The sequence below is a fragment of the Chenopodium quinoa genome, unplaced genomic scaffold, assembly GCF_001683475.1.
Source record: "Chenopodium quinoa cultivar QQ74 unplaced genomic scaffold, ASM168347v1, whole genome shotgun sequence".
In the NCBI taxonomy this organism is placed as follows: Eukaryota; Viridiplantae; Streptophyta; class Magnoliopsida; order Caryophyllales; family Amaranthaceae; genus Chenopodium; species Chenopodium quinoa.
Window position 1 is genome coordinate 1,963,391 of NW_018742607.1, and position 25,494 is coordinate 1,988,884.

Consider the following 25,494-nt stretch of genomic DNA (forward strand, 5'->3'; position numbering starts at 1 on the left):
CATAGAATTTCTTGAGTTGATCCAAGTTGGTTAAATTGTGTAAACCGTTACCGTCCATGTCTACCAATTGTGCCGCTCTGCCGGACAAGATGGCTTTAACAATGTACGGGCCTGACCAATTTGGTCTGAATTTTCCTCTTGGATCCAACACATTTTTGCGAAGTGCCTTAAGCACCAGGTCACCTTCTTTAATGTTCCTAATCTTGACTTTTTATTAAAATGTCGAGCCATACGCCGTTGGTAGGTTTGGACATGATGCAAAGCTGCCAACCGTTTTTCATCGAGTAAGACTAGTTCATCATATCTTGCTCTAATCCAGTCGACTTAATCTAGTTGACTTTCCAACGCGATTCGGAGAGAAGGGATTTCGAGCTCTATTGGTTGTACAACTTCAACTCCATAGACCAAAGAGAAAGAGGTGGCCCCCGTTGATGTACGAACAGAGGTTCGATAACCCCTAAGGGCGAAATGTAGCTTACTTGGCCAATCCTTGTAATTTTCTGTCATCTTTTTTATGATAGTTTTCACATTTTAGTTGGCCGATTCGACCGCACCATTTGTTTGTGGTCTGTAAGGTGATGATCTGTGATGTTTGACATGATATTTCTGTAATAATTCCGCACATTCGGCTTGGAAATGTGTTCCATTATCACTGATCATCTCATGAGGTACCCTATAACGGCATATGATATTTTTCTTAATGAATTGAGCTACGTATTTTGCCGTTAGCTTAGCATATGAGGCAGCTTCGACTCATTTGGTGAAATATTCGATTGCTACGAGGATGAATTCATGCCCCCTTTGTCCTGGTGGCGTTATTTTTCCAATGATGTCGATGCCCCAAGTGGAGAAAGGCCACGGAGAAGTATATGTGTAGAGAAGCGAAGGTGGAACGTGCTGTAAATTTGCATAGTCTTGACACTTCATACATTTCTTGACGTATTCGTGACAATCTCTTTCCATAGTAGTCCAATAACAACCTTGTCGTTGAATCTTTTGGACTAACATCTTCGCATTCATGTGCGTTCCACATATACCGGCATGAAGGTTTTTCATGGTTCTGTGTGCTTCTTTCTTGGCTATGCATAAGAGATTTCTCCCCATTACAGTCCTCTTGTGGAGTTCTCCCCTGATGAGCACATACTGGGAGGCCAGGAGCCTCAAAGCACGACGTGCCCTTTTATCAGTATTAGGAGGGTATTCTCCTCTTGTCACATAATTAAGGATATCTGTACATCATGGCTCTTCATCTTCTTCTTGTGGTTCCTGTTCATCGTCAAGTGCATGAACATAAGCCGGTTCATATGTTCTTTTTATGGTCAACGACATTCTGATTGTATCCGTTGGAATTTGCACCATTGATGCTAATTTAGCTAGTGCGTCGGCGAACTAGTTTTCTTCTCTCGGAAAATACGTATATTCCACTACATCTAGTTGCTCTTTGAGAGTTTCTAAATGAGCTTGATACGTAGCGAGACTTTCACTTCTCACCGATCTTCCATCTCTTGAAGATTTGGTTAATGATTAGTGAAGAATCACCGTAGATTTTGAGCTTCTTAATTCCCAAGGCAACAACTGTTTCTAACCCCAAAATACATGCTTCATATTCTGTGGCATTGTTGGTGACATCAAAGTCGAGTTTCATGGAAATTGGGATATGCTCTTCATTGGGTCATACAAGCAAGACTCCTACACTAAAACCTTTTTGGTTTGAAGCTCCATCAAAATAGCTTCGGTCGTGAGTAAATGTTCGTCAGGGAAATCATACTCATCTTCTTCTTTCTCAACTTCTTCTAGCAGAAAGTCTGCCAAGAAGTCAGAAACCGCAGAACCTTTGATGGCTTTTTGTGGTACAAATTTCAAATGGAACAGAGCAAATTTACTATCCACCTAGATAATCTGCCATTGAGTGTTGCTTTTTCGAACAAGTATTTGAGAGCATCCATTTTAGACACAACATGCACTGTATGAGTGAGCATGTAATGTCTTAGTTTCTGTGCGGCCCACACAAGTGCGAGACACAACTTTTCAAGTGGTGTGTATCATGTCTTGTATCCTTGAAGCTTCTTACTCAATTAGTAAATTACATTCTCCTTGCTTTCAATTTCTTGTGCTAGCATTGCCCCCGTCGTTTCTCTTGTGACCGTAAGGTAGAGTCAAAGTGTAAAGTCAGGTACTGCTGGCGCTATCACGGTGGGTTTGCCAGGTACTCTTTGATTTTGTCGAAAGCTTTTTGGCAAGCGTCGACCCATGTGACTGGGACATTTTTCTTAGGCTTCTTTAATATAGGTTAACATATCGCCGTGAGTTTTGATATGAACCTACTTATATATTGCAACCTTCCAATGAAACCTCGAATTTGTTTCTCATTCTTGGGCGGTGGCATGGCCATGATCGCTTTGACTTTTGTGGGATCTATTTCAATCCCTCGAGAAGTGATCACATATCCAAGTAATTTACCTGATGTGACTCCGAATGCACACTTTGTTGGATTTAATCTCATATTGTACTTGCGGAGTCTTTCAAAGAACTTGCGAAGTGCAATGATGTGGCCTGGGCGATCTTTGGAATTAACGATCATATCATCGACATAGACCTCCACCTCTTTGTGCATCATATCATGTAACAATGTTGTGGCTGCTCTTTGGTAGGTGGCACTCGCGTTTTTCAACCCGAATGGCATTACCGTATAGCAATAAGTACCCCATTGTGTGATGAATGTGGTTTCCTCCATATCTTCTTCAGCCATTAATACTTGATTATATCTGGCGTAGCCGTCCATGAACGATAGGAGTGCATGGTTTGCTGTGTTATCAACCAGAATGTCAATGTGAGGTAGAGGGAACCCATCTGTCGGGCTTGCCTTATTGTGGTCCCTGTAATCTCAACACACATTCTGACCCTTCCATCCTTCTTTGGAACTGGAACCACATTTGCTATCCATTCTGGATACTTGGAGACTTTGATGAAACCTGCGGCCAACTGCTTTCTGATTTCTTCTTTGATTTTGAGAGCCACACCCGCTTTCATACGACGCAACTTTTGTTTGACAAGCTTCATACCTGGAATTAGTGGTATCGTATGCTGAGCTATATCCCTGTCAATTCCTGGCATATCTTGGTATGGACAAGAAAATACATCAACAAATTCACTAATCAAGTTAATTAGCTCTTTGCTTTCATCTTGACTTAGTGTTAATAAAATTTTTACTTCTTTAATAGTCGTATCATTGGAAATATTAATTGTTTCTATATCTTCGATAAGTGCTGTTTTATTTTCATGTTCTTCCATTGCTTTTATTATTTCCTTGTCATTTTTATCATTAGCAAAGCAATATTGATCAGGGTTAGGGGAATGACACACATCGTAAGAAAAGGTACTCATTTTATTGAATTCATCGGTGAATACATCAAGAGGGGCAAGGTCAGCTGCGACCTCACCGGAATTATTTGGGCTAGAAAGAGAAGACTCAACAAGAGACTCAAGATTGGACTCTATAGCAGAAAGAGGGTTGGCCTCAGACTCTAAGGACTCGTCTACAGACTTAGACTCAGACTCAGACTCGGACCCAGACGACTCAGACTCATCAAACATAAGACCTTCGCCAGGGGTTATTTCAAACTTCTCTCTGCTTGGTGTAGTGATCCTCAATGTCTTGCACCATACCTTTGAAATATCATCAGCCCGGACGATTAACTCGGAGGGGTCAAAATCTTTGTTTGATATGACAGCTTGAATGAGCTCGGAATCATCATTGAAGGTAGACTTCGATTCATTCTTTTGTAGTCCGAAAAGGAGGTTAATGTTTAGATCATTACTGCTTAGACTAGCTGGTTTCTTAGTTGTGAAGAGTTCTTCGCCTTCATCGACAAAGTTACAATCGAGGAACATCTCGAATCTTGGTTCACGTTTCCCATCGTGGGCGAAAGGCTCCGGGAATTCATAGCATGGGAAGTCTTCCCCTTCTTTGATGTACTGGCCATTGAGAGTGAATGGATATGGATCCATGGCCATTTCCGTCTTCATGATTCCAGCGTTATTGCGAGCCTTCATTTTCAAGAGGGCTTGTTTCACATCTTCTTTTGTTGGCTTGAATCCCAAGCCAAAGGTATCTTTCTTGAGTGCACCAGGATGACCCCAAAGTTCAGCCATTTTCTTTTTGAGCCCGAGGGTCGTTCCAGGGAAATGCCCTTGCTTCTTTATAATGGCATTAATGTTGGTGTTCGAATAGGGATCGAAGTCGAGATGACACTTCTCCTCTTCTTCGATCATGAGAACATCATCGAGTAAAAATGTGCTTAGGGAACACACGAAACCCTAAAATGATAAAAACCCTTAAAAAGTATACCGTGACACGGAAAAGTGTACCGTGATACGGGAAATCCCACCGTCAGACAGGAAACATTCCCGTGACACGGTACACATTTGCGTGACGCGGGAAATATTTAGTGAACGGGAGGAGAAAACGCGTTAAGGGTTTACGCGGAAAGGTCACGGAAATCTCTGTGTCACAACAAATGTGGGGTTTCTCGTGACACGGTGGACGGGAGGAGAAAACGCGTTAAGGGTTTACGTCTGACGGTGGGGTTTCTTGTGACACGGTGGACTGTTGCCGTGACGCGGGAGATTTTAGTCCGTTTTTCCGTCTAAATTCATTTTTAACCCTAATTTCGTTCAGCATTTTAATAGTCGATTGATAATTTCGGACCATTTTCTGATTTTATTATTATTTGGGCTAAAATAAATAAAGTAAATAAAAAGTTTGGGCCAAAATAAATAATAAAACAATAAAATAAAAAAGGGTTTGGGCTAAAATTAAATAATAAGTTTGGGCTAAAATTAAAACTATGCTTTGACCAAACATCCAAACTAATCCATGGACTATTCAAAAATTGAATTTAATTAAGGATAATTTTCAAAAAACTACCCAAAAATGTGTTGAATTTCTAACTAACCACCCAAAAAAAAATTTATTTTAAAATACCACCCATTAAATTAATTTTTTGCTCAGATTCCCACCCAATTTGAAAATCCGGTGGTTTTTTAGCTTGTGGGGCCCACATAACGGCTAGTTTATGCTTTTATTTGTTTTCTTCCCCCGATTTTTCCTATAAAAGTGTATTCCTTATTCAATTTTTGCTCCTAAACAAAATTTTTCCCCAAATTACACAAAATTAAGCTTGCTTCTAATTGCAAAAATTGAATAAGGAATACACTTTTATAGGAAATATCGGGGGAAGAAAACAAATAAAAGCATAAACTAGCCGTTATGTGGGCCCCACAAGCTAAAAAACCACCGGATTTTCAAATTGGGTGGGAATCTGAGCAAAAAATTAATTTAATGGGTGGTATTTTAAAATAAATTTTTTTTTGGGTGGTTAGTTAGAAATTCAACACATTTTTCGGTGGTTTTTTGAAAATTATCCTTTAATTAAATACGATTTTTTAAGCACTCTTGGGATTAAATACTGAACCCGACCAATAGTGGCGGTGAAAGGTTGTTCATCATCGGGTTTGGTTTTGGGGAGACATTTTTAGGTGTCTACAACGAGCCCATTTCATAGCTTTCAGGCAAGCCTAAGCTTCATATTGTAGAGCTGAATTTGCCGTTCCATGCCTTCCTCCTTTGTCCGTGCTTGTCTCAGCCCCATATCCGAAGACTAACCATCCAATTCCTGCCCTCTTAGTCCTTTTATCCCAGAAGCCATCTACCCCTACCAAGAAGTTTTCAAATCCCTCTTTTTCATGCCCCAGTTGAACATGATTAAAACCAAGAGGAAGAATAAGGCCCACCCTTTCCTCACCTTCATTATTGTAGTACATTTCTTCGTTTAGAGTGAAGGTTTCATGATCCTGCATTGCTTGGTTGATGAATTGCGTTACCAAGCTTGTTCCTCCACTAATACCATTGCAGCTCCTTTCGTTCCTCGTTCTCCATAGTCCCCATAGAGTTGCAATAAATAAAACAATACGGATACAATATGTCCCATCCTCGCTATTAAACAACATGATATATGATTGGATCCAATTCATCAAAGAATTGTACCCAGCAGAGTCAGAGGATTTGGCATGGGACTGTTTTCCCAGGCCTCTTTTGCTAGATTACAGAATCTGAATAAGTGTTGGCTGTCTTCAGAGGCTATTCCACAATAGCCACAGGTATCATCTATTTGTATGCCCCTTGTGGCTAGATTTACCTTGACTACAATCCCATTATGGTAGAGCTTCCACAACAATATCTTCCATTTCAATTGGATGTGAATTTTACGGTAAGCATAATGTAGACACCCATTTGTGTCTCCCCAAAACCAAACCTAGTGATGAATACCTTTCACGTCGAATCATAATCGAATGAGGTGAAAGTGTGTAAAGTCTAGTGATGCGGATAGTTTTTAATTCTTTTCTTTCTCCTTGTTTTTTTAAAACCTATTTTATGAAAACAGCCAATCCAGTTTGGTTTGGTCCATAGCAAATGTCCAATAAAGGTGTAGTTGGATGGGGCTTGAAAAGAGCTTTCCAACGATATATTATAAGCCCAATTCCGATGAATAATGAGGAAGTTATGGCTAAATGACTAAACTGGGCTCGGTTTGATCTTTATATGCGGCCCAATGATCTAGAGAAGGGCCTAATATTGATTTATCATTCCTAATGCTATTAGAATTTATTTTAGTCTTCTAGAATCTTCTAGAAGTTCTTTTCATTCCTAATTCAATTACCATTGATAAATTGACTTTGGTTGACTTTTTAAAGTTTTAATCAGAATGAAAGAAGTATTGTTAAGGAAAATACGATTTTTCCCTTCTGTACGGCTAAATTTTATAAAAATTAAGAAAACGCGTTAAAACGGCTATTAGCGCCTGACGCCAGTTATTAGCGCCTTGCGCTAACCATTAGCGCTTGACACTAATTTTCGGCGCCTGGCGCTAAGGCTTGGCGCTAACCTTCAGCGCCTGGCGCTAACCTTCAACGCCTGGCGCTAATTGAGTTTTATTCTCGTCGAATCTCTGATTCGTTTTTCTATCCATCCTGCTGATTTTCTCTATAAATAGCCTCCTAAAATCTCCGTTTTCAATCATCAATTCTTCTCATCAATAATCAACAACACTCTAAATTCCGCATTCACAAGATCTAGAAACACCTAGCCAAGTTCGAAGTTGCCTTCGCCCTAGACGTGAAAGGTTTGATTTCTAAGGGTTTGGTCCCAAATCTAGTCTAAACTTTCTTAAATTTCTATTTCAATTATTTAATTTAATTATTTGATTATTATATTTTCATTGAAGTTACTAACGTGTGTATTTTGTTATTAGAAAAAGATACGAGGCATCTAAGTAAGTGCTTTAATTGTTTAATTGATATTTTGATATAGAAATCATGTTTAGGGTAATTTCTAATATCAAGTATAATTAAAAGAATGCTTCCTAGTATCATGTCTAGGGTAAAGAATAAGTTTCTTAAATCAATTATGATTATTATGATGCTTCCTATTTTCCTTCTTAATAGGATGTTAGTATCATGTTAGGGCTAAAGCTTTGATTTTTATTGTTTAGTGACATGCTAGGGTTTATTATTAATCTTGTTACACTAATAGAAAAATACAAAAGAGCACCGGTTCAAAACCCCCCTATAGCACCGGTTTTGAACCAGTGTTCATGTGAGGGATGCAAAAAAGTGAGAGTTTTTGCCACCGGTTTAGAACTGGTGGCAATAACACAATTATTAGCACCGGTTCTACTCAGAACCGGTGCCAAAAATGCCCTAAAAAAAATTTTTTTTTTGCTTTTTTCACTGGAAATTGTCAGCAGACTTTTATATATATTCATAATATACTTGAAACTGATAATTTCATTGATAACCTGTAATTTTACACTTGCAAAAAACAAAGAAAAAGAAATACATTGGATATATTCACTATAACAAGAGCAACAACTTCCTACATACAATCACTAGCAGAGCAGCAGCAGCATAGTAACAGAGCAGCAGCAGCAGCATAGTAGCAGAACAACAGCAGCGTAGTAGCAGAACAGCAGCGAACAGAGATGCAGCGTCCACCTGAATCTCACACCATGCCACTGGCTTAGATTCTCTGGTTTGTGCAGAGCTTGTAAACTCTACGCAAGTATTGAATGATTAATAATAAGTAATTAATATTATACAAAAGTTGACAAAGAAAAAAGATATTAATGTGAAAGTGAGAAGATCTATGCAAGTAATGATAAAGTAACACTACCATTAAGTGTTGATGTGGTACTAGACTTAAGATTAATTTCTAGGAGCAGTGTTGTCAAAACGATAACAACTCGTAAGAGTTATTTTGCAAGCAAAAGGAATTCTCAAATCCAATTTACCCCACACAACTCCCTCACTGCCTCCGCTCTACTCCTCACACACAGCACCCCGTAATTTAAATTTAAGCCACAAGGCAGCCTCTACACAAACCTACAATCATACCACATAGGAACACATCACATCAGCTCTAATTCACAAACAAGTGCTTTACAGCCCCCATACTCATATGAGTTTACATCCAAAATTATTAACAAATTCACATATACTATTATACTCACAAAACCATTACAAACAAAATAGGGCACCAAATCCGCACAACAAAGCACTCAAACAAAGATCAGTCACTTGCACCAAAAGATGGTGTCACCGAGGGAATTGCAAGCTGCTATGTCAAAATTATGTCCCTTGCAAACCAAACAGGGCAACCAGATTGCAGAAATCAGCCCATGATCATCACACACACACAAGGAAAACACTATTAGGTATGCAATCCATAAATCATAGAGTAGCAGTATCTTTAGCACAACCATTATATAATTCAAAAACCATTAATTACTGAAATTAATCAATAAAAATAGCATATACTAATTTCTAACAATTTCTAATAGAAAATCACATAAAATAACACAATCAATTCCGGTTCCAATTCCGAAAACAATATATGTCGAGTTACTAAACAACATCAATTATGAAAAAAATGTGACAATTATCGAGAAACTAATAAAAAATCTACCCTAAAATCACAATAACAAATTCAAATAAAAATACAATAAATTCGCCATATATACATCTACAAATCATATAAGCCAATTCAACTTCAACAATCAAATCAAAATTCTGCAACAAAAATGAATGATTAAATGAAATCAAAGAGAAGAAAGAGAAACTGACCTGTTTGATGGATTCGGCAATTTCAGGGTCAATACCATCGCCGGGAAAGAGAGTGGCAGTGATGGGAGCTCCGGTGGAGAATTGGCTCCAATATCCACCACAGGCAGCGACTACTGCAGCAGCAGCAGGACCTGCGAGGCAGCGGCTGTAGCAGTTAAATAACCTTTCACAGTTTGCAGCCATCCCTATAATTCGGTCTTTATCATATGTAGTGCAATATGCAGGCAGCGTTCCTCCGACTCATCTTTCTAGGCCATATCCAATATGTGATGCCAACACCACACACAAATCTGCACAAAAGCACAAAAGCACAAAGAAATTAATACAATTCACCACACACATAGTTCACCGCTGTCATTGGGTAACCAAAATGAACAAACCTCCCTTCAAGTGGAACTTGGCTGAAGTCAATAAGTAGTAGCCAATTAAAACGGAACATCATAAGCATTATTATAATATTTTTCTAGATGTTATAATTGTAGTATTATAACACATCAAGACACAAAATTGATGTTAAGCTTTTGAAATCTAGGAATTAGAACTTTCGATAATCCCCAGTTATAACGGATGCAAGAAAGATTAACAAAATCAACAAAAATAAGAAAACAGATATCCTATGTTCGAAGGGGCCTGTGAGGCAGCAGCAACAATATGGTTGCGAGGCATATCTTGGCAGAGCATGTATGATACTAACTCCCACTAACTCAAAAAAATCACATAACGGATTCAAGTGTACGCAAATTGTGAGCTAAAAGATGCCACAACTACCTCCCCCAATCTCTTTGAGTTTGGTTGGATGAGAAAGACATGAGACTATACTAATCCTTCTGTAGACACCTAAAAATGTCTCTCCAAAACCAAACCCGATGATGAGCAACCTTTCACCGCCACTATTGGTCGGGTTCATTATTTAATCCCGAGAGTGCTTAAAAAATCGTATTTGATTAAATTCATATTTTTGAACAGTCCATGGATTAGTCTTGATGTTTGGTAAAAGCATAGCTTTAATTTCAGCCCAAATTTATTATTTAATTTTAGCCTAAACCTTTTATTTTATTTACTTATTTTCTTATTTTACCCCAAATAATAATAAGTCAGAAAAGGCCCGAAATTATCAATCGACACTTAAAATGCCGAATGAAATTAGGGTTAAAATGTATTTAGACGGAAAAGCGGGCTGGGAATTCCCGCGCCACGGCAGGTACCCAACGTGTCACGGGAATCGTTCCCGTCTGGTGGTGGGCTTTCCCGTGACACGGGAAATCTGTCGTGACACGGGAAATGCCGTGTCTTTTCCGCGTAAACCCTTAACGCGTTTTCTTCCCCGTTTACTGAAAATTTCCCGCGTCACACTAAAAATGCACCGTGTCATGGGAATGTTTCCCGTATGACGGTGGGACTTCCCGTGTCGCGGCACACTTTTTTAGGGTTTTTATCATTTTAGGGTTCCGTGTGCTCCCTCAACACATTTTCTTTATAAATACCCCCCCTCATTTCTTATGTACGGGGCATCAATTAATTTTCTAGTTTATTTTTCTCTCTTCTATGCTTTAGCCTAAACACTAGCCTACCCTTCTTATTTCAAAATTCCTTCTTCAATTACTCCAAGGAGTCCATACTTTACTCGTGGTTCTTTCCTTAAGCAAAGGCGTGAAAGGTAGAACTGTTTGAGGGTTTGGCCCCAAATCAACTCTATTTCATTTAATTTAATTTAATTGTTGTTTTATTATTATTTCCTTGAAGTTACTAACTCGTTTATTATTTTTTAGTTGCAAACAAACAGAATCAAAGTAAGAATTATGTTCCTTTTATTTCTATTATTTTTCTAACAATTTTATATTGTTGGAATTATTGCTAGATTGCTTCCAATATTAATGTTTATTCTATTATTATTTATTGATCACTATATTGCATGTTTAAAGGGAATATGTAATTGAAAATCACGCCTAATAAGATAATTTGGACAACCGGTTTAGGATACTTTTTACTCTTGTTGTTAAATCAGGTGATCACAATATTTTAGAACTATGTGTTGCATTAATATTCAACCAATTTAGCCTAATAATATTTTGAAGCAAATTGAATATTTTGTTTGTATGCCTTTGAGGTCACATAAATCACTTTTCACCATAAGAATCGAGTAGAGGCCAATACGGGCGAATGTGACTCCATGACTCACTTCTTACCATCATCCCCGATCCTCCTTTCGTGGTTCCGAACCATATAGAGTTAGTAATCTCATGGATTATGAATGGGGTGTAACCTTCACGGGTCAATCATTGTTCCCTTCGTTGTCCCTTTATCGTGGTTGCCTTTTATGATCCGTGAACGGTTTACAAGTTCCTTAAAAACTTGTTGGCGGCTCCCTACTTTCCTTGTCCCTAATTGTAATGTCAATTCCCACGGCCTATAAGTGTCAAGCATATTCACACATGCTTTTAACGTAGGCGCACTTCGAACGACGCCTACAATTTGGCGACTCCACTGGGGAGGATACTTGGTTATTTATCGATTTGAGTGATCGATATTTAATTAAGATGAGTGGGTGAGACTTAAAAGATTCTTAAAAAAAATATTCCTGTGATTAATTTGGCATTTTTGCATCTGCATAGACGTTTTAACGTCGCACTCAGGTCTGTCCCGTAGGAAAAATTGAATAACTTGGTTGCGCACGAAGGAAAACAGGGCACCAGTCAGATCTTTTGACTGTCGTGCCACGGAAAAATCTGCCGTGGCACAGGAATTTTTGCCGTGTCACGACAATCCTAAAATCAGTCCGGTGGCTTATTTTCTCTTCTCACAGTCAACTTCCTTCGATTTTTATGAATAAACGTATGTGTTCTACATGCGTCTTAGCCCCGGGGGATTTAAGCTTTATCAACCCAAAAACGCTCATGGCAATAAGGGTTCATCCGAGTCATTAAATCCACCCAAACCATGGAGTCGAGTTTGATTTCATCACGAACTCGCAGAGCCGCCTGTTGGCATACAGCCTCAAGGGAGGCTGCCTTGCTAACGCGTCTAAACTCTTAACCATGGTACCCTTTTGACACCCAAAGCTTGACCAATAGTTGAACATAGATCTTGACTCTAGGTTGCGAACTTTTTTTACATCATCGTGCCTAAATACTATGTGGTTGTTTGGTGCTAACCTTCATGTGCTTACTCTTTTGTTTAACCCTTGACCGAGGGTTTTTATTTTCACATAGTAATTAGTATGGACCTAAAATCGATTAAAATCTTGAAAAATCACAAAACTGACCTACAACTGCGCACCGTGTCACGGCATGTTGTGCCGCGCCACTGTGAACAGTGCCGTGACACGGGGCTTTTTACCGTCTGACGGTAGACTGCACCGTGTCACGACAGTCAGCACCGTGAGACGGTGCCCAAGAAAAGTGTCCTGTCAGTCTTTTTTCGATTGATTGTGCGTACATATGTGGATGCTGTGTCCAGTTTGGTGTCATATCTAGATATACGGTCAAAACACGCGTCCATAACCTCACTTAATCACTCACATATTGTGTTCACACCCTTTTTTCCTTAGTCCTGCACTACTTTTTGACTGTATTTTAGGATAGTCTAGTTTTTTGTGTCGCTTTTTTTTTCCGGAGTAAGTTGGATAGTATCCATCCATATTTTTTAAAAAAAAAATTAAACAAATAAGAATTTTAAAATTATAGTTTTTTTTAAAAAAATCATTCCGTATGGGTTAAGGTTAAGTTTGGTCATTAAAGGTGTGTTTGTTTCGGTGTCACATCACTTGGTCAAGAAGCAGGGGTAGCTTGTTACGGTTTGAGTCAATACCTCAACAACCTCTTATACCAAAGAGGCGTACAAGGAAACCACCTCAATCATTTCCACAAGATCCATCTCCAGTCTACTTTCAACCAATGGCTACTAAGGAAGACATCGGGAACCTCAACAAGACAATTGAAAAAATGTCTAACATGATGCAGACACTCACCACTAGAGTTAGCACGGTAGAGCAAGACAATCAAAACAATGTCACTATCGTTGCAATGGACAAGATTAAGGAACAGATGAGCAAAATTTCTGAAGAATTCACTTATGTGGAACAGCCTGTCACCTCTTCGTCCATAAGGGACAAACTTCCTTAGAAGTTTTCCACTGCTGACATTCCCAAATTCAAGCCTACTGATAATTCGCTTTTCCATTTGAAGGCTTTTTCTGCGACCACGACTCTTAAGGGAGTATATGTGACACTCTTCCCTACAGTGTTCCCTCTTTCCTTGGAGCATGCCTGTCAACAATGGTTTTACTCTTTGGAATCCAAACATGTCGCGACCTGGGAGGATGTTGCTGAAAGCTTTATGAATCATTACGAGTGTAACATTCAGGCCAAGACTTTTGAACGTGAACTCTCCATTCTCAAACAGAAAGAGAATGCAGGCTTCACCACATACCTAAGCAGGTGGAGGGAAACAGCCGCACTCTTGGTGGATCCCCCTAAGGAAAAGGAGATGGTTCGCTTGTTCATTGCCAATCTGACTCATAAGTACAAGCAACACTTGAAGTTTCTGCCTCTGAGTACCTTTGAAGCTGTATACGATATTGGAATCAATATCGAGGATAAACTAATGAAGACTGCTGGTAGCAATAGTAATAACAGCACTTGGAAAAACATGAAGAACAACACTCCTTCTTCTTCATCTTCCGAGCCCAATAATGCTACCAACAATATCAATATCAATGATGTGCTGGCCCTTAATGCTCCTCCTCAAAATTTCCAAAGGCAAAGGAGGGTTTACACGCCTTTGGGAATGACTTATGATGCTGCTTATGACCGTTTGCATGGTCAAGGATTGATTATGCCAATTAGACCATTTCCAGAACCTCGACCAGAGAATAGGACCGCTAGCTATGATCCCAATGCTTATTGCAAGTTTCATCAAGGCAAGGGTCATAATACTGAGAAGTGTTCGAGGTTGAAGGATGCAATCCAAGACCTAATTGATGCTAATCAACTTCCTGTCCCTCCAGGGGGCAAGAAGCCTAACATTCAAACATGTCCTCTTTCTGATGCTTTGGCTATCGTGGGAGATGAAGTCTCCTTTGACCCGTGAATACTCATTCAACCTGTGAATGAACCTCTGCCGGAAGTTCAGCGCGTGGTCAAGAAAGGAAGGACGATTAATCAAAGATAACCTCTTCGTACAAGTCCAACTTTTCGACAAACCTATAGCTCGCAAGAGGAAAGCAAGAGTTATAATGGCAACTCAGGAAGAAGTTAACGATCTCAAAAACCAATTGGCTACTGTAACTGAGACACTAAAGCTTCTCGCACTTAAGATCGAGGATCCCGCGAAGCAACAACAAATGGACCTCATGCAAGAAAGCCTAAGCAAGTTGTCCAGCGACTACAAGTTTCAAGAACTCACATCCCAAGGGGTCTCGGTGGATAACGATCTTCTTCCGCAGAAGTTCAGTGCCAACGACATCCCAAAGTTTAGGGCAATCGACAACCCCTACTTCCATCTAAGGGCATTTGAAACAATAATGAGTATCAAGGGTATCCATAAGAAAATTTTCCCTTCTCTGTTCTCGCTATCTCTTGAGACCGTTTGCCAACGATGGTTCTTTTCTCTTGAAAAAGAAAAGGCCTCTACCTGGGAATCCATAGAAAACGCTTTCGTTGATAGATACAAGTGCAACGTTCAAGTCGAAACTGACCATAGAGAACTTGAAATTCTCAAGTAGAAGGAGAATGAAGGCTTCACATCTTTCTTTAACAAGTGGAGAGAAACCTCAGCTAAAATGATTGAGGTACCAAGTGAAAAAGAGTCTGTGAGATTGTTCATTAAAAATCTCCAAGAAAAATATTCAAAACATCTTAAATATCAAAATAACCTTCATACCTTTAAGGCTGTTTATGATATTGGGATTAATACTGAAGATGACTTAGCTAAATCTAAAGCTGCCAACAATAACTCCAGCAGTGGCTGGAAAGGAAAGAAGAACGACAATCGTTCTTCTTCCAAAACCGCCCACTCAAATAGTGTTAGCGCCTTTAATCTAGGAAAAGTCCTTGCCATGAACAACCAAGGACAAAAGAAACTGTTTAGGAGAAACTTCACTCCTATTAACATGAGTTATGACACCGCGTTTGATCGGCTAAATGCAAAAGGTCTTATAACTCCCATTGGACCATTTGGAGATCCACCAGTCGAGAAAAGGTCGCCTAATTGGAACCCCAATGCACATTGCAAGTATCATCAAGGTAGGGGCCATTCTACTGAAAGTTGTTGGAAACTTAAGGAAGATATCCAAGACCTGATTGACAGTAATAAGCTGTCGTTGCCTCTTGCCAGTAAGAAACCGAGTATTGATAATGCACCTCTAGCTCACACATTGGTTATCTCCGATGAAGAAAACAAAGTTGACCCCTCATCTCTCATTAAGCCTGTCAAAGTGACCGAAGAAGAAGAAAAAGAGATCTTTTTCGATGTCGAGGATAATCCTCTAGAACTAGCAAATGAGGTAGAGATATGAATACTCACACTATATCTGAGGGAGACATCACAACTGTTACATGAAACTCTCAAAATTCTAAATGAACTACGCAAGGAATATGATCAAGAACCTAAGAGAGAATTCACAGCAGTAAAAACGACTTATGAGGCAAAACACTTTCCCTTACAAGTCATCGAAGACCCAAGAAGAGTAATAAAATTTATACTCCAATTGGGATCCCGTATGCACAAATGTTTAAAATGCTCTCCGAGAGTGGCAAGGTCAAACCTCTCGAACCGTGACCATTTGAATCATTAAAAAGAATAGATAGATATTACTGTCAATACCATTAGTCAGGAGGACACACCATAGAAAACTGCTTCAAATTCAAGGATTTGGTGTAGAAAATGATTGATAGAAAGGAATTAGTCCAAGTTCAACAAGAAGAGGATATAAATGTTAATGGAGTATGGGACAGTGATGAAGAAGATGTCTATCTAAAAGACATATTAGAACCTTTACCTTCCATATTATACACCACAGACGACATTTGGGCTGAAGAAGATACATCAATAGACGTCCTCACAAGATCCGGGAGAATACAACATCCTGTTTCAACGCAACCCATGCCTACAGTACAACAAGTTCCCATACCTATCATCGAAGACAATGACATTGTTAAACAATTCAAAAAGACAAAAGTTGAGATGAATGTATGGAAGCTTCTAGCAACATCTCGAGAACATAGGTTGGCTGTGATGAATGCCTTGGATAAAATCGGGATAGATTCTGACACCACTCCTGAGGGACTAGCTAACTTCCTCACGAGTGATCTCCCTAGTCCAATTAATCTAATCACTTTCTCTGATAAAGATTTACCCCCGGAAGGTGACAAGCACTACAAAGCGTTAAACCTCACATTAGTCTGCAAAAGAATGAATGTTTCCATGACGCTTGTAGACAATGGATTGGCTATTAACATCTGTCTACTTAGGACTGCGAGGATGCTCGGCATAAAGAATGAGGATTTAATTCCGTCCACACAAGGAATAAGAGCTTACGATAATACTCAACGTCAAGCTCTTGGCAAAATAACCCTAAATGTGACGGCAGGAGCAATAAAACATGCTACTACTTTTCAAGTGGTAGACATCAAAGCCTCATTCAATCTGTTGTTAGGACGCCCTTGGCTCGATGATCTAAAGGCCATCCCTTCATCTCTCCACCAACAAGTGAAAGCTATAGTTGGAGGAATCCCGATCACTATTGATGCTTCGCCAATGAGGATCAAGTCAATAGAGAATCCAATCATCAACGTGGAGCACGACGAAGATGATGAAGACCTATGGGGCTTTAACGAAGAAGTCTCCTTAATCCAAGAGGATGAAAGGACATCTCTTTGCCACGACCCCTATTCCAACATGATTATCAACACTATGCTGAAAAAACAAGGACACTTCCCTGGGATGACCTTAGGAAAGAAGAAGGGGATAGCAAAATCGATAGAGTCACCTGGCCTCCCTAAACTAGATACTTTCGGACTTGGTTTCGAACCAACTCGGAAAGATCTCAAGCGAGCCCAGGACAAATTGAAAGCACGTAGGGACGCTCGAATTCAAAAAAAAGCAATTCCAATGGATCAGTACCCTCTTACGCTTAATGGTCAGTTTAAAAAAAGAAGGAGAGGACTATCCATGCTATGAATTTCCCGAACCATTTGTTGTAAATGGCATACGACAACCAGGATTCGAGATTTTCTTGGATTGCTATTTCACTGATGAAATCCCAATCCCCGTCCATAAGGAGAAAACACCTCCATGCTTTGACTTTAACGTCATGGGATTACGGTTTGGGCGAGAAAAGAATGAGCCAGTTTATGAGGAAGACAACTCCTCACTCATTCAAACGGTCCTACAAAGCGAAAACTTCGATCCCTCGAAGCTAATTACTCCAGCTAAAGGATTACATCAAGGGTGGCGCAAGACTATCAAGGTGATTACTCCAAGTGGGAGGAAGATATCAATCACGACAGGACAAGGGCCAATGTTTGAAGAATCGTCAGGGTCAGAGTCAGAGTCTGAGTCAGAGTCTTTCCCTTTAGAATCTTCTAGGTCTTTAGCTATAACGCTTTCCCTTCCTGTTTCTTCTCCTAAGATAGTTAGTGATCTAGTCCTTGAGGACATATCACCCTTTGATGTAATGATCTCAGAGTATAATAATATCGCTCATTCTCCTTACTTCTCGTGTTCTTCCCTAACCTAAGATGACGAACATTGCTTAGCTAACGATGAAAAAGATAAAGAATTTATTAAAGCAATGGAAACACTTGAAAAGAAAACACCAGTAATTGAAGAGACTGAAACAGTTGAAATCTCAAATGATTCAACTCATAAAAGAGAAGTTAAAATAGGACTAACATTGAACAAACAAGAAAGAACCGATTTAATTAACTTGCTTAAAGAATTTATCGATGTATTTGCTTGGTCATATGAAGATATGCCAGGCATTAACAGAGAAATAGCTCAACACACTATACCATTAATTCCAGGAATGAAACCTGTAAAACAAAAGCTACGTCAAATGAAACCCGACGTAGCACTTAAAATAAAAGAAGAAGTTCAAAAACAAATAACTTCAGGTTTCATCAAGGTATCCAAATACCCCGAATGGGTCGCTAACGTCGTCCCAGTTCTAAAGAAAGATGGAAGGGTAAGGATGTGTGTCGACTATCGAGATCTAAATAAGGCAAGTCCAAAGGACGACTTCCCTTTGCCACACATCGATATTCTGGTAGACAACACAGCAAATCACGCGCTCCTCTCATTCATGGACGGATACGCAGGGTACAATCAGATTCTCATGGCGGAAGAAGACATGGAGAAGACAACTTTTATCACACCGTGGGGTACTTACTGTTACACGGTAATGCCATTTGGGTTGAAAAATGCAGGTGCTACTTACCAACGTGCAACAACTGCCTTGCTCCATGACATGATGCACAAAGAAGTCGAGGTATATATAGACGACATGATTGTGAAATCAAAAGACCGTCCAGGCCATCAAGTAGCCTTAAGGAAATTTTTCGAAAGGCTAAGAAAATATAATATGAGGTTAAATCCCTCAAAATGCGCTTTTGGAGTTACCTCGGGCAAGCTCTTGGGATACGTCATAAGCTCTAGAGGAATAGAGATAGATCCAACCAAGATTAAAGCAATCATGTTAATGTCACCGCCCAAGACCGAGAAACTGATTCGAGGATTCATTGGCCGGTTACAATACATAAGTAGGTTCATATCAAAACTAACAACGTTATGTGAACCAATCTTCAAAAAGCTCAAGAAGAATGTACCAGTAATATGGGATGACGAGTGTCAAAAAGTCTTTGACCGGATCAAAGCCAATCTCGCAAATCCTCCCGTATTAGCGCCAGCACTTCCCGGAATACCTCTTAGGTTATATTTGACGGTTACCAAAGAGACAATGGGAGCCATGCTAGCACAAGAGGTAGAAAACAAAGAGAATGCAATCTATTACTTAAGTAAGAAGATGCTCGAATACGAAACACGCTATACACCACTCGAGAAATTGTGCCTCGCTCTGGTGTGGGCCACAACTAAGTTGAGACATTACATGTTGGTGCATACCGTTTTTGTGGTATCTCGATTGGATCCACTCAAATACTTGTTCGAGAAATCAACGCTCAATGAACGTATTTCAAGATGGATAGTCAACTTAGCCCAGTTCGATGTACGGTTTATGCCACAAAAAGCTATTAAAGGATCCGTGGTGTTAGACTTTCTGGCAGACTTTCCAATAGAAGACTCGACACCAATACAGGACAGTGAATTTCCAGATGAAGATTTGATGGTCACCGAAGATGATACTTGGACCTTGTATTTTGACGGAGCCTCAAACCAAAAGGGATGTGGTGTCGGAGTGTTACTACTATCACCTAAAGAAGAACACGTCCCAATCTCAATAAAGCTTGATTTCGACTTTACCAACAATGCTGCTGAATATGAAGCATGTGTGGTAGGCCTTGAAACAGCCCTGGCATTGGGAGTAAAGAAGTTAAGGATATTCGGAGATTCCTCTCTAATCATCAATCAAATATCTAAAAGGTGGAAAGTAAGGAGTGAAAGCCTAGCTCCTTACCAAACTTATCTGGAAACTCTTACCGATCAGTTAGAGAAGGTAGAATACACATATCTACCTAGAGAAGAAAATCAATTTGCTGATGCCTTGGCAAGATTAGCCTCAATGGTTAGGATTCCCACGGATATCGAGCAAATGCCTCTAACTATCGAAAAAAGGCACAAACCGACATATATAAAGGCTATAGAAGATGACAATCCAGTCCAAGACGAAGATGAAGAACGAGAAGAAAAACCATGGTACACAGACATTCTCAACTATGTCACCAATGGAGAATACCCTCCTCATGCTGACAAAAGAGCTAAGCGAGCCTTAAGACTTTTGGCTTCTCAATATGTACTCATAGACAACGAGCTACATAAAAGGGTACCTAAAGGTCGAGCTCTCCTATGTGTTGGGAAGGTGGACGCACAAAGAATAATGAGAATGGTCCACGAGGGAATCTGTGGAACTCATACAAATGGCAAAATGTTAGTCCAGAAAATAATGCGAGAAGGGTATTATTGGACTACCATGAATAGGGATTGCCATCAATATGTAAAAAGATGCCCTAAGTGTCAAATTTATGCCAATTTACAGCACGTTCCTCCATCTTTGCTCTACTCCTACACATCACCATGGCCATTCTCTACATGGGGAATTGACATAATTGGCAAGATCACTCCTCTAGGGACAGGAGGCCATGAATTTATTCTAGTAGCGATTGATTACTTTACGAAGTGGGTTGAAGCACAATCATATGCTAAACTCACCGCAAAACATGTAGCACTTTTTATCGAGAGAAATATCATTTGTCGATATGGAGTCCCACATGAAATGATAAGTGACAATGGAACTCACTTTCAAGCCGAATGTGAAGAATTGCTACATAAATGTGGTATCTAACATCATCATTCGTCCCCTTATAGACCTCAAGCAAACGGAGCAGTCGAGGCAGCTAATAAAAATTTAAAGACTATCATCGAGCAAATGACAGAAAATTACAAGAATTGGCCTGACAAGCTTCACTTTGCATTGTGGGGTTATCGTATGTCAATCCGTACGTCACCAGGAAATACACCATTTTCTTTGGTATATGGAATGGAAGCCGTACAACCTGTCGAACTAGAAATACCATCTCTACGTATTGCGCTAGAAAGTAAACTCGATGAAGTCGAATGGACTAGGGCACGATATGAAGAATTGATCCTACTCGACGAAAAACGACTAGAAGCTCTACATCACACTCAGTGTTATCAAACTCGTATGGCTAGACATTTTTATAAGAAAGTCAAGACAAGAAATATCAAAATAGGAGATTTGGTATTAAAGGCACTAAGGAAAAATGTTTTAGATCCAAGGGGAAAGTTTAGACCTAATTGGTCTGGCCCCTACATTTTCAAAACAATCCTGTCAGGTGGTGCAGCAAAATTAACTGACATGGATGTCAATGAATTCTCAAACATGGCCAATCTTGACCAACTTAAAAAATACTACCCATAATTACTTGAGTAGGACGCTCAAGAGAGCTACGTTCGGCCTAATTCCTTAGGAAAGGATACGTAGGCAACCCATTACGGGTGCGACCACTTTTTTTTCGACATCTCCGCATTCCAGAATCAACAAAAAGTCAACAAACGTCGGAAAAGCAACTGGCGTCGCAGAACAGAGCCTGGCGCCAGCAAAAGGCCATTAGCGCCAGACGACGGTATTGGCGCCTGGCGCCAGACCTCAATATCTGGCGCCAATTCGCAATTATTGACGCCAATTCAGTAATAAAATCTGGGCGAATTTCGGCGTTTTTTCGGAAAATTTTTGACTTCCGTACTCGAAGAATTTCTGGAAAATCAATTTTTTTGGTTTTTCATTGCTTCAATAAAACAAATTTAAAGTAACAATTTAATTGAAAGCTGAAATTTCATTAATAAAATAAAATTGCATTGTTAATGGAATTTAAATAAAGCTGAAATAAATTAACTTTGAATAAAAACTAAGAATCTAATAAATCGAAAGCTAAGCAATGTTCTAATCTCTCTTCTCCTTCTTTGCTCTTTTCCAATTCTTTTCTGCCTCCTCCTCTTCATCCATTACTTTGGCTAGTAGGCATCCTTTAGAGGACCTACATTTAATCTTAGAATAGATTGTTTCGCCTTCAGCTAGCACCCCATGCTTCTTTTCCACCCAAGCCTTCTTGTCTATAACTTTCCTTTTCCCCTTGTCTTTAGTAGTATTCCTCTTCTTAGGTATTATAGGTGTCTTGAACTCGATTCTTGCACCTAAGCGTTCCTTGGCCGGTGTCACCCTGTCACCTAGACGATTCTTCACATCGGTCCTACCCTGATCAATTGAAGACTTCTTCAGCAACCACTTCTTTACATCATTAGGCAAAGAAGGGGGAACCTTTTGGGTAATTACTTCCCATAAAGGTCTAGCGCTCCAGCACGTGTCAAATTTATCTACTTCTTGAGATACGGGATACTCATAGGGAGGACGAAGATCCCCGGAAGGAATATTTTGAAGCAAGCCATATTGTCTCTTTACTCTGCAGGGATAATAATATGTCATGAGAGACAAGCTTGGAAGACGGCAGAAAGGTTGCTTGTTAACACCAACCATCCTTTTTATTTTCCACCATGGGATGACCCACTTGATAGCAAAGTCACGTGATTCAAAGACTTTCTTCCACCCATGGCGCCCAATTTTAGGGATGCGCTTCTTTCTTCTTACAAAGCAAGTGGGCGTATAACTTTCAATGTCGTCCGGAGGGCTAATTAATCCTAGCCTTTCCATTAGCCACATCTAAAAAAAAAATTAAATTAATATTACAATACAAAAATATATTTTTTGGTTTCTGTAATTAAAAATATTATTTTTCTACCAGTAATAAAATTGGAGAACCGCGAAGAGGTGCTTTTGGGTCCCTTTTCAACTCATCTAGACCAATCATAGTCTCTCCAACTATTAAAGGCATCAGATTTCTCCCTGATTCAATTTGTTCTAGCACAGTGGTTATAATTGATCGACCCTCATTAATTTTACCACTACTAAGACAATATTGATTAAGCATGCAGAATAAGAACGCTCTTCTTGTATATATGTGAAGAGATTCAGAAAGCGGTTTATCAATATAATAGCGTGCGAATTCTTTTAAGTTCACCACGTTGCCATTCACTATCCTTGATAAATCCCTTTCCTTCAAATTAAAGAAGCGCTCCAAATCCTTATAGTAATATGCATCTACTCTAGGGATCACTACCAGGTCTATTGCAGGGAAGCCTAAAATAGCACCAAATTCCTCTGGCAAAGGGCTAATTTCGTCATACCCTATTCTAAAACAATGTGTGTCAATATTCCAATATTCTAAAGTGGTATGAATGAAGTCTATGTCTAGATCTACTCCTTTTATGCCATATATTCCCCCCAAGTGAAATAAATCCAATTCTTTTCTTTCTCTAGCATTGAGAGATCGACACCATTCATGAGAATATTGGGTGAAGGTTTTAGTGGCTAGAGACATGATTATTATTTTTCTAAAGAGAAGAACAATTTTTTCGCTGGAATTATGTGAATAATCGGCTGAGCAGGGGGCTATTTATGCACAAATTTTGAGGAATTTCAACCTGACTGGAATACGTAGTCAGCGTCAATTGGCGTCACACACCCGAAATTGGCGCCACACAGCAGCTCTTGGCGCCACACGCTAGCAATAGCGCCACGTGCCACAGGCTGGCGCCAGCTGGCGCCAAGTCAGCAGGACAGCCGCGCGTGCTCAATTTGCGTTTTGATATTAAATTGGAGTCTGTTAATGAATTTATGGCCCCGTTTTAATTTCTTCTAAATATCTTTATATCCTTTTCTTAATTAATTAAATATAGCAATTATGTTTAGTTAATTTTTTATCTTTTTTGGATTTTATATTAAAATTCAAAAATCACCCTTTCTCTCCGTTTTATTTTCCCTTTTTATTTTTTCCTTTTGGGGGAGAGAGTCGGATAATACCCTCCATCAATAATAAAAATGACGGAATTTTTGCGCAAAATTGTTATCACATTTGCACTCACTAACATACATTAACATAATAATAGTACATAATAATAGATTTACAGAACAAAGTGTCTAAATAACAAGTCAAAGGCAGAGTTCTATAAAAAGTCAAAATAAAATGCATATACAGAAATAAACTACGGCGCCGGAGGACGTAGGCCCATCATGCCATAAAACTGCTCCGCCCGAGGAGTCACCTCTCCACCAGCTCCAGCCTCAGCAACAGTCCCAGTCTCCGTAGGAGGAGGGAAACTCAAAACAGGACCGCTCCAGCCAAGGCCAACCTGAGGCTGAGACCGCGGAGGTTGCTGCGATCACGAGCCAACCTCGTACATCCCACCACCTCTGAAAGCCGAGGTAGCCTCTCCTAACGGTGCAGCCGGAACCTCCTCAAAAGAAGACCCTGAGCCCTCAGCAACGTCGGCTCGAGCAGCCTCGGAACGGCCACCTCTACCTCCTAACGAAGTGCGACGTCGTCTCAAGCTAGACCTCGCCGGATCTCTTCGCCCCTCAGGCCTCGTACGGGTGTGAGAAGAAATCGGCTGACCCTGCAAAAAGAAATAAATTGGAGACAAGGTGAAAACTGAAGCATAATGTAGAAACAATAAGTAAAGAAAAGTTACCTCTCGGACAGCGTCGTCTCGACGACAGGTAGCTGCATTCCTCATCCGGACGAGTTGGCTCCGGAAGGCATCTATGCATCGTGCCATAACCGAAACCACCTCGCGTGAGAACTGTTAAGGAAAGTAAAGTCAGTAAAAATGCATGATAACTGAATACAAGATTCTGAATTAGAGCTAGACTTACCCTGGTTTGGTGACGAGGAATCGACCGCTCCACGAAGCGCTCGCCCTCAGGAGCCGGAGAAATCATCTCCTCGATTGGCCCTTACATCCCCTGGTACTGAATGGACATACGGGGTGGCACAAACTCAGTGGGACCAACCTGATAAAACAGAAAAGAAATCAGTAAGGTGTTACTTGGGGGCTACTCAGCGAAAAACAAAAGCCAAGAATCTTACCCTCACATCCTCGGCCGGCACGGGGGCTGGAGCTAACAAAGGAAGTAGCTCCTCAGCATAACTCCGCCCAAGGATCACATGGGACTGCCAAAGAGAACCAGGCTCCTAAGCCATGCTCGACAACTCTCTCTCGTCGAACATGTGGCGTGGTGGAGGAGCAGGAACGACAAAGACATCGGAAGAGTGCTGTCTAGCAACTCTCTCTCCTAAATACGCAACTGCTCCGTAGGTCCCCAGAAAGTAACGACGCTCAGCAGAGTACTGTGCAGCTAATCCAGGGACTGTCTAACAACCCTATGGCCGGTATACTACCTCAGGTCCCTATAAAAATACCAATCGGGTAAGAACATGTATAAAACATCGCAGAAGAGCAAGATAAGCGCCAAAAATCGCACCGAGATGATCCGACTCCGGACGCGTGCAGTAGACAGGTCCACATGGTGGCCGCCCCAAGAGGCGCTCACTGGATACCCCCTCGGCGATGGTCTCGCCGGCACAATGGAAGGAAAGTATTCATAGAACTAGATCTACAAAAGGCTAAAGCATGAGTAAATGCTAACTAAACATATAGGGCTAAATTTTATAGGGAATAATGTTTACCTCTACAACTTTCCAGAAAGCGGACAAAGCGACATTCGTCC

General features: G+C 40.1%; 1 protein-coding gene across 3 annotated transcripts; it reads right to left on the reverse strand.

The window, feature by feature from the left end:
- Nucleotides 1-7,827: 7,827 nt before the first annotated feature.
- Nucleotides 7,828-9,948, reverse strand: LOC110721189 (isocitrate dehydrogenase [NAD] catalytic subunit 5, mitochondrial-like). 3 transcript variants are annotated; one of them, XR_002511406.1, is made up of 3 exons: nt 9,561-9,948; nt 9,181-9,470; nt 7,828-8,111 (listed from the first exon to the last, which is right to left on the reverse strand). XR_002511406.1 is itself a non-coding variant. In XM_021900330.1 (2 exons), the coding sequence occupies exons 1-2, from the start codon at nt 9,361-9,363 to the stop codon at nt 7,912-7,914; spliced, it is 324 nt and encodes a 107-aa protein (XP_021756022.1). In that variant the 5' UTR covers nt 9,364-9,554; the 3' UTR covers nt 7,828-7,911. The 3 variants fall into 3 exon arrangements, 2 of the variants coding, with proteins under 2 accessions (XP_021756022.1, XP_021756021.1); XM_021900330.1 differs by lacking the exon at nt 9,561-9,948 and having other exon boundaries at nt 7,828-8,052; nt 9,181-9,554; XM_021900329.1 differs by lacking the exon at nt 9,561-9,948 and having other exon boundaries at nt 9,181-9,554.
- Nucleotides 9,949-25,494: the final 15,546 nt, after the last annotated feature.